At 25.9% G+C, this 14,082-nt stretch overlaps 2 protein-coding genes across 3 annotated transcripts; one reads left to right on the top strand and one right to left on the bottom strand.

Annotated features, from left to right (window-relative positions):
- The first annotated feature begins 1,561 nt into the window (after positions 1-1,561).
- Positions 1,562-4,843, top strand: LOC113556634 (nicalin-1). The gene is made up of 13 exons (XM_026961707.2): positions 1,562-1,740; positions 1,826-2,007; positions 2,082-2,266; positions 2,460-2,607; positions 2,679-2,773; positions 2,847-2,930; positions 3,050-3,250; positions 3,319-3,426; positions 3,493-3,630; positions 3,693-3,836; positions 3,961-4,181; positions 4,277-4,355; positions 4,424-4,843. Exons 2-13 carry the CDS (start codon positions 1,836-1,838, stop codon positions 4,520-4,522), a joined length of 1,674 nt encoding a protein of 557 aa, XP_026817508.1. The 5' UTR covers positions 1,562-1,740; positions 1,826-1,835; the 3' UTR covers positions 4,523-4,843.
- Positions 4,844-7,655: 2,812 nt separating this feature from the next.
- On the bottom strand, positions 7,656-13,120 carry LOC113557198 (SUN domain-containing protein 1-like). 2 transcript variants are annotated; one of them, XM_026962578.2, is made up of 13 exons: positions 12,961-13,120; positions 12,522-12,655; positions 12,269-12,453; positions 11,969-12,178; positions 11,090-11,287; positions 10,772-10,986; positions 10,448-10,708; positions 10,205-10,364; positions 9,898-10,068; positions 9,704-9,817; positions 8,284-8,450; positions 8,106-8,198; positions 7,656-8,039 (listed from the first exon to the last, which is right to left on the bottom strand). In XM_026962578.2, exons 2-13 carry the CDS (start codon positions 12,620-12,622, stop codon positions 7,929-7,931), a joined length of 1,986 nt encoding a protein of 661 aa, XP_026818379.1. In that variant the 5' UTR covers positions 12,623-12,655; positions 12,961-13,120; the 3' UTR covers positions 7,656-7,928. The 2 variants fall into 2 exon arrangements, with proteins under 2 accessions (XP_026818379.1, XP_026818378.1); XM_026962577.2 differs by lacking the exons at positions 7,656-8,039; positions 8,106-8,198 and having other exon boundaries at positions 8,295-8,452; positions 9,705-9,817.
- Positions 13,121-14,082: the final 962 nt, after the last annotated feature.

Raw genomic sequence — 14,082 nt, forward strand, 5'->3', positions numbered from 1 at the left:
TAAAAACCTACTTAAAATTTTTACCAAAAGTTATTATATTGTTGTTTTTAATAGATGATACAATTTTATAAATGTTTAACTTTTATTGATTTTAAATTTTTATTATTTAGTTTTTTTCTATAAATGCTATTAAAAAATTATTTATTGAGTCAACCTTTTTGAAAATTTAATTTAAAATCCCACATAAGCTTTCTTATGTTTGTATAAAAATTCATATCCACAATTTTTTTAAGCATTTAAAGTTGATGAAATTCATCAAAATTGCAAATTTATTAATACTTTGTTTTATATCTAAGTTTTGAGAATTTAATAGATACAATATTTCTTATAAGTAATTCATACTATAATCATACTGAAATATAAAATCTAATAAGCATATAAAAACAATTATTTTTTATAGACATTTTAAGTTCAAATTTAGACAAAATTACTCATTAAAACGATAAATAACGATGTTAACAATTTTATAATAATTTAAGAAAATTATTCGAAGGAATTTAAAATTATTACGTATTACGTGTATTATTATGAATTTTATTATACGCAAAAATATTTTTGATTTTATAAGTTATTATACTTTTATACTATGAACCTATTATCACTGTTTTACGGTATTTACAGAAAAGCGTAAATATTAATACATTTTGAGTTGTATTATTTGATATAATAATATGATATAAATATAAATTATTATTAGTGCTGGGTCGACCTGTTCGAATCTCGAACCAAATTATCAAGCATCTTTTACTGTTCGAAAATTGAACTTGAAAATATTTGTCGAACCAGACTTACTGGCCACGATAGTTAAAAGACCAAACGTTTGTACAATTCTTCAAAAGTTATTTTTAGACTATTGGCGATAGAAAGTTATAAGCTGTAATGGGCAATTTGTAGGTAGGTACAATGTACATGATAAAAAGTATTGAATTCGACTTAAAATGATTTTAGGTTCGGTTCGGTTCGGTTCGAGCTCGAAAAAATATTGTAAGGTTCGGTTCAAGTTCGGTTCGATTTAAAAAATCAGGGTTCGATCCTAATCATTCATCATTAATTATTATAATAATTAAATAGGTAGTAGGTACCAATAATACAATTATTATTATATTTTCGGATTAAATTATATCAACATACCGTAAAAGTAAATACTAAACATACTAAAAGTAAATAAATAACTAATAACTATTTCAAAAAACATATCTTTAAATATACTTAATGATGTAGACTGACCTACTGTCTGTGCTAAAAATCATTTTTCGTTTACCCACTCGACGCCTAAATGCCTAAAAGAGCGATACCCACTTGCCTACCTTTTTCAATTGTTTTCCATACAAAACTTGCATAATGTACACAGTTTAAGTTGTATTGTACTGTTTTATTAAATAGAAATTTTTATTCTCCGAAAGATTATAATATTTCCGGATATTTTGTCTTTAAGACTTAGTTTTCGTTTCCGATGTTTTGACCTAATATCGTACATAGGCAACCCAACGAACGCGTGAATCCATTATCTGAGGGTGATAAGGCACAATCCAACGGGTGCAGCAGCGAGTTATCTACATTCTCCGCGTACATGTCGAAAACGAGTACGAAGTAGCAGTACCGTTCACCGGCGTGTTTCACGACTCGTCGAATCGAGTTTTTCGGTTCAATTTCATTAGTTTTTCCGTCGTCAATTGTACCAATTCACCTTCCGTTTTGATTGTTATTTAAAAAAAGTTATTTTTCTATTGCCCACGTTAGGTACCTACTTACCAAAGAGTATTATTGTTTATTTTTCCTCGCCGAACACTTAAATATCTAATTAACAAGTATTATAAAATATTAGAAGAACAACGATGTTGGGGGAATCTGACGAGTTTTCTGAAATACTAAAAACCGGCTTTCCAATGTATCTGTTGATCGCCATCCCGTTGCTGTTGGTCATGAGTCCGGTGAGCCCAGCGAATGCGGCGCACGAGTTTACTGTGTACCGCGCCCAACAGTACAGTCTGCAAGGCACCACATACGGTAAAATGCTAAAGTCTCGATTGCGAAACGTTAGTCAGTTCGATGATTCTAATTCCATTCATTTTCTCCAACAGGTTCTAAAAGCAGTATAATCAATTTGGAGGCTAGATCACTGAAAACTTGGAGCAGTCGGTCCAGGCATTGTGTGTTTGTACTGATGGACAATTTTACAACAGAAGCGTATGAACAAATAGCGTCCGGATCAGGTGCATTAGTTCTGGTCGTACCGCCTTCACCGCATACTCGAGAGCAACAGAATGTGAGATATTGTCTTAAAGTTATTCCTTTCATTGTTTCATTACTTATTAGGTACCTAGTCAATAGAATAAGGACTATTTGTTAGCATCACAAATTGTATGGTTTACTTCACTCTATATTTTTATTTTTAGTCCAAGTCTTTTATATGTTTTTAAAATGGAAATTTATGTATAAATTATAATACTTTTTTCCAGAGAATGCTAGAAATAGAACAGGCAATTTTATTGTCTGATACTGTCATACCAATATACATGATAAATTGGTCTAGCGAAGTCAACAACCTAATGAACGATTTGGCTGATAGTAAAATTATAGACGAAAATGCAAGTTCTGCAGCTAAAGGTGCCGAACATGAAATAATTTTAAATTATAATTTCTAAATACTATATATATATAAATTTTTTTTTTGTTAGCTTTCATTAATTCTGTTTCTGCAAACGGATATCAAATAGTAGTATCAGCTAATAAACCCATTTTGCAACAGAATATTGCCATATCAACAATACAGGTAAACTATTCAATGTGTACATTTGGTTTTACATAAACAATTTTATTAGACTTAAAAGTATGTATTTTATCAGGGTCAATTGATTGGATATGGATTTCAAGATAAGTTACCCAGTATTTTGATTGTTGCTCATTATGACAGTTTTGGTTTGGCGCCGGTGAGCAATCAGTATTTAATGTTGAATATATTAAATACATATATTATTTATAATAATAAATAAATAAATATCAAATATCTCCATGTAAAATGTTGTACATGAATGATGATTTAATCTAGGAGTTATCATACGGTGCTGACAGTAATGGTTCAGGAGCTGCTATACTTTTACTTTTGGCCAAAATGCTTAGTCGAGTCTATGCAGAAAAAAATCGACCCAAGTATAATGTCATGTTTATTTTAAGTGGTGGTGGTAAGCTTAACTATCTAGGATCTAAAAACTGGATTGAACAACAAATGGAGAAATCCAATACATTACAAGTAATTATAAATATTTAAATTACTTATTAAAATATTTTAATTAATAAAAAATATTGTTTATGTTTTAGGATGTGTCATTTGTATTATGTTTAGACTCATTGGGTAGCGATAAGAATATTTATGCTCATGTTTCAAAACCACCAAAAGATGAGAGCAAAATGGGAAATTTTATGAATGTAATTTATTTTATTGTATGCCTATATTTTGTTATTATTATGTTTACTTATTTTTTACTATTCTAGGAACTTAATAATAATTTAGGAGAAAATGGACTGAAAATCATTCATAAAAAGATAAATCTAGGCAGTGATACACTTGCTTGGGAACATGAAAGATACAGTATAAGAAGGTTGCCTGCTTTCACTCTATCTAGTTTAAAAGTATTATACTTCTATTTTAGTTAATAATTGAAATATTTGCATAATAATTAATTTATTAACAGAGTCACAAAAACAGTTCAAGAAGATCAATTTTGGATACAAGCGAAACATTAGATTCAAAAATTGTGTATCGTAATGCTCAGATTATAGTTAAGACTTTAGTTGCTCATCTGTATGATTATAATACATCTGAAACACCCAAAGTTGTGAGTTCTATTAACTATTTTGATTGTGAATTTTGTTTGCAATAATAAATAGTAAATAATATAATATGCTATTGTGAAGTATCTATTAATTATATGTATCTACATTAATTCATTTTTTTTTCAGAATGTTGATTTTGAATCGTTGCGTACCTCATTGGATTTATTAGTTTTACAGCCTAGATCCACACAAATAATAGCTCAAAAAAACCATCCATTAGTTGATAATTTATTTTCATTGATGAGTAAATATTTAAAGGATGTTAATGTGTCTCATCTGATTGCAGACAAGGTTGATCCACAGTTTTCATTCTATACAGTTACCAGGGCTACTTTACAAGTTTACAGGTTAGTAAAATATTATAAAATGATTTGATTTATGCAAATTAATTATGTCTTGTATAACTGATAAATGTATGATAATTTGTTGTAAATATTTTTAGTGTTAAACCTGCTGTGTTTGATCTCATTCTTACTCTAGCAATAGCTGTTTACTTGACAATAGTCTACTTCTTTATTCAGGTAAGAATTGCATAGAAATAAACTTGTTGATATTAATCCTAATAAATTATCAATTATTTTGATTTTAGTTTGTACCAATTATATATGATTTATACATTGGTACATCAAAACCAGAATCTGTTATAAGTTTGCCGAAGAAAAATAACCGCAAAGAAAAACAACGATAAACAGACTTATTTATTTTCTGTTTTATTATTTTATTTATATATTTCTATATAAATATAATTTTTTCTTTTTTTTTTTTTGCTCAAAGCGAACTTTTGTAGTCAACTTTAATATGTTTAATGTTTTTTTTCTTTTTAGTTATCTAACACAAGTACAAATTGTTATTGTGTATGTTTAAATAAATAAGGTTTCAAGTTAGTGAATTATCAAAATGTAGTGAAATCAATTATTCACTAATAACCCCACTCAGTTTACTTTGTACTATTCTAATTTTGACTGATTAGAGTATTGATTTTAAAATATAATTTTGTTTCTAAGTGTAACGAGTTGTAAACATTTTTTACATAATACATACGATGAACAATATTATAACTTATAATAATATATATAAAACAACACTGCCCGTGTTTGCTCATTTTTGAGATAAATCACTTCATCAAAAGTCAAAGTTGGAACACTGAAAATATGTTAATGATGTGTAACAATAATTAACAAATAATGGATTTTTTTCATTGATTTATTATTATTGTTATTAATATTTTATAATAAAAATGTATTAATTGCTTTTTTGTTAATGTATTTTCAAATTATTCATTATAGATTGAAATTTAAAATAAAATACTTTTTCAAGGACTCTTATGCGGATATGTTATCTGTAAAGATTTAATTATTAATTTTTTTCATATATTTTTGCATTGTAATATTGTTTTTTTCCAAACAAATTGTGTGTTACAAACATCCACTGATAGTCGATATATAAATAAAACAGAGGTAACAGAAAGTGCACAACATTTTTTTGCTGGTATTCTTAGTGGAGCTATCCCTGCTAATGGTAAACGGATGTATATATTTAAGTGGCGTTGGTGTAAGATATTCGCTTACAGGTGACAGGTCTCATTTAGGGCCGTGTCAATATGTTTTGTACGTTTAGATTGATCCCATACTGGGCTAGCATACTCGCCAACAGAGAAACAAAGTGCTAGTTTTCGTATTAAATATTGTTTCTTGCTTCAACTTTCATTTTAGTTTTCTTACACTGCTTTTTGAATTTGGGAGTTTTGCCCAGTATAAGCCCCTATAGGTAATCTGGGTTTTCTGTACCTGTTTCCCAGTAGTTTTCCAAGCCATTCAACTTTTAGTTCTCTTTACCTTGCGGTTTTGGAGATGGAAACTGCATATCTGTGTCTTATCTAGATTGGGTCTTAGTTGGTTTTTTATGTAATAATTTGATAATTCTTGAAGTCTTGAAAAAGAAAAAAAATTTTTTTTTTTTTTTGAGGTATATTTAATTATCTATATTGAACTTCTACAATTTACATATGATAGGACATAATAAGCAGACTTAATAAATATTTCCTGGATTTCGGGGAGGGAGGGGAGGCTGAAGCCCCCTCAGTCACCATAAATACGCCTTGAATGTAATAATAAATACTAAATTTCGACAAGGTTGTGTCATGCGCTGCTAGGGCCAAGTCGTTTGCATATAAGTAATGTTTTGTTTCTTTAATGATGGCGGGTTGGTGTATATTGGTGTATATATTAAATAACACTGGCGCTAATACACTAGTTACCTTGGGGTAAGTTATTTCTCTGGTTTCTCCATCTACTCAGTTTGGAGTTTAGTGTGACTGTAAAACGCTGGTTGTGTAACATAGAGGATGTTATTCGGATAAAAAGCCAGTCATTTGTGCATTTGTATATCTTTTTAAGTAGATTATGGTTCACTGTATTGTACACTGCGGATAGATCTACAAAAACCACCCCTGTTACTTTTTTGTTTTCTTAGTCATCTTCTATATGTTGACACAGATTTAATACCTGTTCTGTATAGTTTTTGCCCGGTTTAAAACCAGTTTACTGCGTACTCAAGTCTAAAGAAAACTTTTCTTTCGACTTGATACTTATACGAGTTATATGATTCATGATCGTACGTTCGTCTGACTTAAGAGGACGTTATACCCGCATGTGTTTTCTCTGTCTCACTAATGTAGTTCATAGCAAATTTTAGTTCTGCAGAACACATTTTGTGATGTTAGGTTTAATATTAAAGTAAATTTACCTATTATCAAATTTAAAGGTAAAAATATTATCTAGAAAATGGCATATGCTATTATTGGTATTATAATTTTAAAGTTGTAATATTTTACACAGCTTTAAAATTATAATATCAATAAAAACATATGACATTTTCTAGATAATATTCTTACCTTTAATTTTGGTTTGATTTGATAGCACTAGATTAAATAGCAGTTAAAATTATTACTTATAGTATTTTAGCTAACATAAAAATATTTTTAAGGTTTAAGCAATATACATATGATAGCTATGTAACCTATGCTAAGACCATTTTTGTCTTTCATATATGTTTTAAATTTAAAAACAATTAATGAACCTAACATTTTATTTGTTTTTTCCCATATAGGTGATTATTTAAATATTATAACTTTTGTTAATATTTAACAAAGAATGCAATATTAATATTGTGATTCTCAATTATTATTTATTTTTTCAGAGCTTGCCTAATTTGTTATTTTAACAATTTGGCTACATATAAAATGAGGATTTGATATTGTGAAGTTAAATGGATAGAAACAACTAAATATTCTTTAACCATTTAGCACAAGTTTATGATTATTAAACATTGAAATTGAAAAGTTTCAACTCTATTATATCTGACAACGACAAGTTATTAGATTAAAACTTCTGACATAACATTATTTGCAGTAAATGTTATGAATTTTTTAAGTAGAGTTTATATATAGCTAACATTATTATAAGGTACTCATAATGTTTTAATTAATCCATACAAATTTATACTAAAATCGTTTTTTTTTTCTTAAAAATCTTATAATTATTATAACTTGACTTTACAATGTGCTGATTGATTTACATAATTTTTTTTAATTATAATAAAAATAATCAATATTCTGTTTTTCTTACATTTAACAATAGATTTAAAATTTAAAATAAAATATGATAATAATTCATAACACACAACACTACAATAGTGATTTAAATTGTACACATTTAAACATAAGAAATATATTAATTTAAACTTTATACAATTAATTTATGCAAAAATATAAAATTGTATGGCTTTATAATCATGAACATAAAAATCAAAAAATGTAAATACAAAATTAAAAAGAAAATAAATCATTATCTAAACGTAAAATAAGATATAAATAATTCAAACATTTATTATATTTAACACAAAAGCTTTTAATTGCAATGGCGTGAAAATAAATTAAAAATTAACTTTCAATCTTTGGTGATAAAAAATATTAATATACTTATTTTTTATTTTTGTTTTAACTGAAGGCTAGTGGTAACCAATTAAATAAAGTATAAATGTTTGTTAACTTTGTACTTATAAATAAACCTCTTGACTACATTCATTAAGTACCATTAAACAGCCAGCTCTCCGTGAACCCTGATACGATATAAACATGTATACTCATCATGTCCGTGATTTGATTCTATTCTTAGTTCTACAATGGGGTAAATATTATCTGTCCCCTACAACATGAAATTAAAATTGTTTACACAAAAAAAAAAAATATGTTAATACAATTTATTGCTCACCTCAGCATTAAAATATTGTAAACTAGGCCCATCGACAGTAAACTGATATTTACCCAACAGTTTACCATTTGAATCCGATTCATGTTTTAATCCCTGTCATATATGACAAAAAAAACAATGATAGTATTAAAATTAAATAAAAAAATGCATTTGAAACTATAAGAGTTAAAATACTAACCCAAACACTGAAATCTTTTGGGGCAGATCTTATATGACCATCTTCTGAAAGTGATTTTGGTAAATGTTCTATGGTAAAACCAGTTACATGTATAGTTTTTGACAACTTCAACACCAAAAAACCCTTAGCACCAATGAATGCCCAACATTGACCAGGATTAACACCTAGGCTAAATTTTAAAAACAATGAAAATATTTTAATATAGTATATTAATTAATATATTTGTAATGTAAGAATGTATAAGTATTAGTTATTAACTTTGTACACTAACAGTTGTATAATATAGAAATAATGATTTAAAAAATATTTATATTTTTTGTTAATATTAAAGATTGTGATGTGTTATATAATCCCAATAAACATATAACATAGCTAATTTATTTAAGTAGAATCAACCTTGTGTTGCGCGTTTTAGCGTTATAATTAATTAACTAAAATAAATTTAAAGGTATGAATATTACAATTTAAAAATGCCCATAACTTGATTTGAAATAAATACAAAGAAGTACAGATAATATTTTTACCTTTGAATTTTATAATAGGTCAACTCACTTTAAAATTAAAACTAATAACACCACAAAATGGATTTTTATGAACACTAATTATAATATGTTATCTTGTACTTTAGTAAGATTTATGCAAACATCACATCATTATAACAATATAAATAGAATTTCAAAACAGTTTTAATATATTTTTTAAAATACTTAAGAGTGAACATTAAACATAATAATAAAATGTTTAACTTAATTTGAAAATAAATAATCGTAAAAAGAAAGATCAGATTTATAAGACAATGTGTTCAGAATTTACGAAGATGATGAGCATTGCAATGCTCTTCATGGGGGAGGGGAGGGAATTCTAGAGACTTATGTAGTATAGGCACAGCAACAATTTAAAAACTGATATCAAAATATCAAAATGGCCTTTAAATTCTACACTAGATCTTAAAGATAACCATGAAGTAGAAACTGTAATAAACTATAGCACTGATCATGGGAATAAATGGTCTATGTGAAAATATGCTACTTTTCAGTAGAAACAAAACTTATTCAATTTAATTAAAAAATTTATCAGATTATTCGAGAAATAAATATATACTTTTTTCAATTCTGTCATAATAACATTAACTTTATTTTTAATGATATTTAAAGTTATAACTTATAAATAAAAAAATTGTCACTAAGGAGATTTTTATTAACCACATGGAAATTATAATCATATTAAAGCTAAATTTTTTTTAAATCCAGTAATATTAAAACTTTAATTTGTTAATTTTTCACATAAGAGATTTATTCCTATAAACAATGATAAATAATATGCCATTTTTATAAGAATATTGATTTATAATTTGGTTTTTAGACATTTTTTATTATTTTTCTGATTCTCTCGTTAAAGTAACATATGATGAGTTTAGATACCTGAATAGCCAGTCTCGGACCATTTGATATAAACCATAAAGGTATCCCAAACATTGTTAATGCTGCTGTCGAGGGCTTAGTTTGAGTACAACGAGTCCCTAGCACTGTAGCACCTAAAATTCATGATTAAAACGTCCACCTTAGTTAATATTAAACAAAGTAAAATTTTAAATAATAAAAATTTAATTTTCACCAGCAGATTCTAGAGCGTAATCAACCATTCCTGTTTTATCAGCATCATAAACACTTAATGTAGATTTCATTGTTATGTTGACATACTGCTCAATATAATTGACAATTGAATTCCAATCATTTTTAGAACAAGATTCTTTTGATACAGATTCAGTATTTGTTTTTAATACGGCTAATTAAAAGTATGAAAATACATTTTAAATATCTTCATATTTAATTTATAAAAAATGGTTTATACACATAAGTAATCAAAAGTCTGATTGAGCATACTAAACAGTAAACATTGTTAATTATGCCATGCTATTTACCTGGTTTGGATTTGTAATCTTCAAAGCTATTAATTAAGTTTGATACAATATTTTGTAGTTCTGAAATTTTTTTTTCCATTAATTGAATCGTTTCTTTTTCTTGACCAGCAATTTCATTCTTAACATTGTTTAGTGTAATCTTTTGGTTGTTTAATTGATTCTAAATCAAATAATTTTATATTTATATATATATATACAATAAATGATTCAATTACTTTACAAGTAAACATAACATAAATTTACATTAATCCAATTTAAGTTCTCAGAGTTCAGTTTTTCTAATTGGTTTTTTAATATTTGTTGAAATTCTTGATCATGTAATTTTACTAAATTTGACTGTGAAATATTTAATTGATTAATAAGTACATGTTGAAATTCTTCAGAAGCTATAATTTTTCTAGCTAACAGATTATAATCAAATGCTAAAAATCCTTGATTTTGTTCAACAGGAATAGTATGGATTTGAGAGGCAGAGTCCACAACAGTATTAATATTACGAAAAACCTGAACATAAAATAATCAACATTTTAAAATATTTAATAGGCTATGCAATTATGTGTTGCATACATTAAAAAATAATTGCCCAAATAATTGTAATGCAACCATTGTTGAAGCAAACACCATTATTACTAAATCCAATACAAAATGAAAAGTAGAAGAGAACACTTGAAAAATTGATGTAATCAAATTGAGTATACTAATAAACGGTGATAAAAGAAAATGAGTCCAAGAATCTTGCCATACTGGAATTTCTAAAGGTGTCATGTAATTTAAAACACCAACTATGAAAACCACAAATAATAATATTATTTATTAATAATGTTTTAACATTTTTATATATTAAAAAAAATGTATAATCATATAATAAAATATATGCATCAGTACCAGTTAAAAATATTATCAATGCTGAAATTAAGATAGATATCATTAGCTGGTTTATTCTGGTATGTCCAAAATAATGTTCAATTATTTTTCGTATAGTTGTGATTATGATCAAATCGTAGTGCACCATAGTAATAGTGGCCAAATGCACCCAATTTGTTAACTTCCGAATAGTGGTATTAATTATATTGGAACCAATCTCTGAAATTATAAGTCAATAATACATTTAATTAAATAAATTAGTATTAAAGAAGATCATATAGTTAAAATACTACACTAATCTTTACTAATAAATAATAAATTTATAATCAAACAATGTTTGAATAGTTTTGTATTAGAGTTAAAATAAAGAAATATTCAAAATAAAATAGATGTGTTAAATGTATTTCTTAAAAAAAATCTAAGTTGTATTATTTAAATACTATAGAATAATATGTAAAATATTTTCATTTTTAAATGTTAAATAAAATAAAACTTTCAACTCACTAATACTAAAAAAAAAAAAAATCTGAAAATGATTTTAGATATCTGTGAATAAATTATTAATCAACAATTTTTTTTTTTAAGAATCTGATTATTCTTATTAAACAACAGATTTAAGTATTCATTAAAAAAAATAACATAATGCTTTATGTAATAAACTTTTATGAAGTTATCACTGAATAATTGTTTTTATTCCCATATAATCTTATAATTCTTACTAATTATTAAGAAATAACAATAAATATTTTATAGATTTTATATTTTTATGTTTATAAACATAAAATTTAATAATTTATTTGTACTATACTGTTTTATCTCAAATAGCTAATGGTCCACACAATACACAATTAATTCATAAATTAATAAAAAAAAATGTATTAATACATTTTTATACTTTACCCATTACAGACTCGTGTATTTCAGATAATGTAGAAATAGAAATAAAATATGAAATTATGAATTTAATAAATATTTGAACTGAATGTGACACGTGTTTTATAAGTGTTACAGCTTTTCTTTTATTAGTAATTGAGGTTTCTTCGATTTCTGTTTCGTTGTGATTTGTTACTTTATAATTTTTATAAGTTGTAGATGTAAATAATTTTTTTTCTGTAAAATATAAATTTAAAAATAAAATAAATATTTATTTACCTAACATTTTATGACTACATATAAATACTAAATAAAGAATAAACAAACTTATATGACTAGAATTAAAGATATGAGATGATTGATCTTCAGAAAAATCTTGTTTCAGAGGAGTTTTCTCATAAGATTTAAGGGGTAATCTTGACATATTTGGTATGAGAGGTATGCCGGGAGATACTTCATATTTGTAGTATTTAGATCCAGGTGAATAGGTGTTATCTGTCTTTGGCAAAACTCTGTACACAAGTATATGTTTATTTAAAAAATAATAATAATAATCTGTAAATGATATTAGTATACTTACTCTTGCCATCCGTCAAAATCGTTATAAAATTTTACTATTTCTTTAGGACTCTTAAATGGGCCAGAAGAAGGCCTTAGAGTGAAACTTAAATCTTCAGTCATGTAGTATAGAGCTCTTACAATCAATGAGAGTACCTAAATATTTTAACATTAAAAGTAAAAATAAAATGAAACAAGTATTATTCTACTCTGGTGAAGCAAAATTTAATTTTATGTCTAACAAGCATTTTGTGTGGTAAATTTTTTTTAAAAAACTCAAACTAAATTCAAGAATCACCAAACATTTTAAACGTAAGAAAATTACATTATAACGTATGATTTGTTGTACGTAGTAGATTATTTCCACCATTTTTTTTATGTAAACAATACAATAGAAACTGATACACTTATCCCTGCAGGGGATGATCTTTTATGAAAGTTTATTATTTCATTTTACATACCTGTAAAAGATATAGGACGTATGAACCATCGAACTTGCTGTGGTATATTTCTAATAATTTTAATTCGTATATTATAGTATTTATTAATAGTTATACACAATAATAAACTATTTTAAACACAGTTTTAAATTCAAATTGTTTTGTGAGAAATTTGTGATTACTGATTACAACAATTTCGGTTAGATAAGAAAACATAATAATTTTATTGCATAATAATAATAATAATAATAATAATAATAGTAATAGGTATCATCTGCAGGTTTGTGACAAACCTCGTTGTACCATGTTCAAATACTTACAATGTATACTACTTCTTCAAAACACTATATTACATAAAAATATATTAATGTAGGTGTAATGTATTAATATATTATTATTGTTTGTTCGTTGAGTCGTTTCGCCCTCCGCGGTATAATAGACAATAGTCAGTCTCCTTGCTGTAAAATTAAATCGTTAAATAATATATTTTTTTAATTTAACAATAAATGAATAACATAAGAGTTGTTACAAAATATTATTAAACGATTACTCACGTATATTTTGATAGTTTGTAATATTGATGTCTATATAACTACCTATAAGTTACTATTTACTTATACTTATTTTAAATTTATAATAGTGATTTACAAGATTTACACACAACTATACACAGTATCTACCGCACTAATCGCTTATCTGTGTGCGAATATAACTATTATTAATTATTTTAACTGCACAACAATAATAATAATTATATTATTACCATAATAATTAGTGTAATTACACGCATTGAATACTTAAAATAAATGTCTGAATTCTGAAATAAAATATTTATTAATTAATCAAATATATTTTTAATTTATTGCTATATTATGCTATTAATTAATAATCTTCAATGAAAATATGAAACATGATTTTTGAATACCGTTGATATAAGCCATAAGGTAGGTACTAGATATACTGTTTATACAACTACCTATGTTTATTGAACATTTGGACACGTGAATATTAGTCATCATACATTATTGTAGTAATTGTAACGCCCGTTCGGGGTTGTCAGGGACTATGTTAATGATCATAACACAATATTGGATTTTTGAATTGTTGAAGTTTTTTGGGATGAATTTAATATTTATCATTTGT

This window comes from Rhopalosiphum maidis, chromosome 1 (assembly GCF_003676215.2).
Source record: "Rhopalosiphum maidis isolate BTI-1 chromosome 1, ASM367621v3, whole genome shotgun sequence".
Classification (NCBI taxonomy): Eukaryota; Metazoa; Arthropoda; class Insecta; order Hemiptera; family Aphididae; genus Rhopalosiphum; species Rhopalosiphum maidis.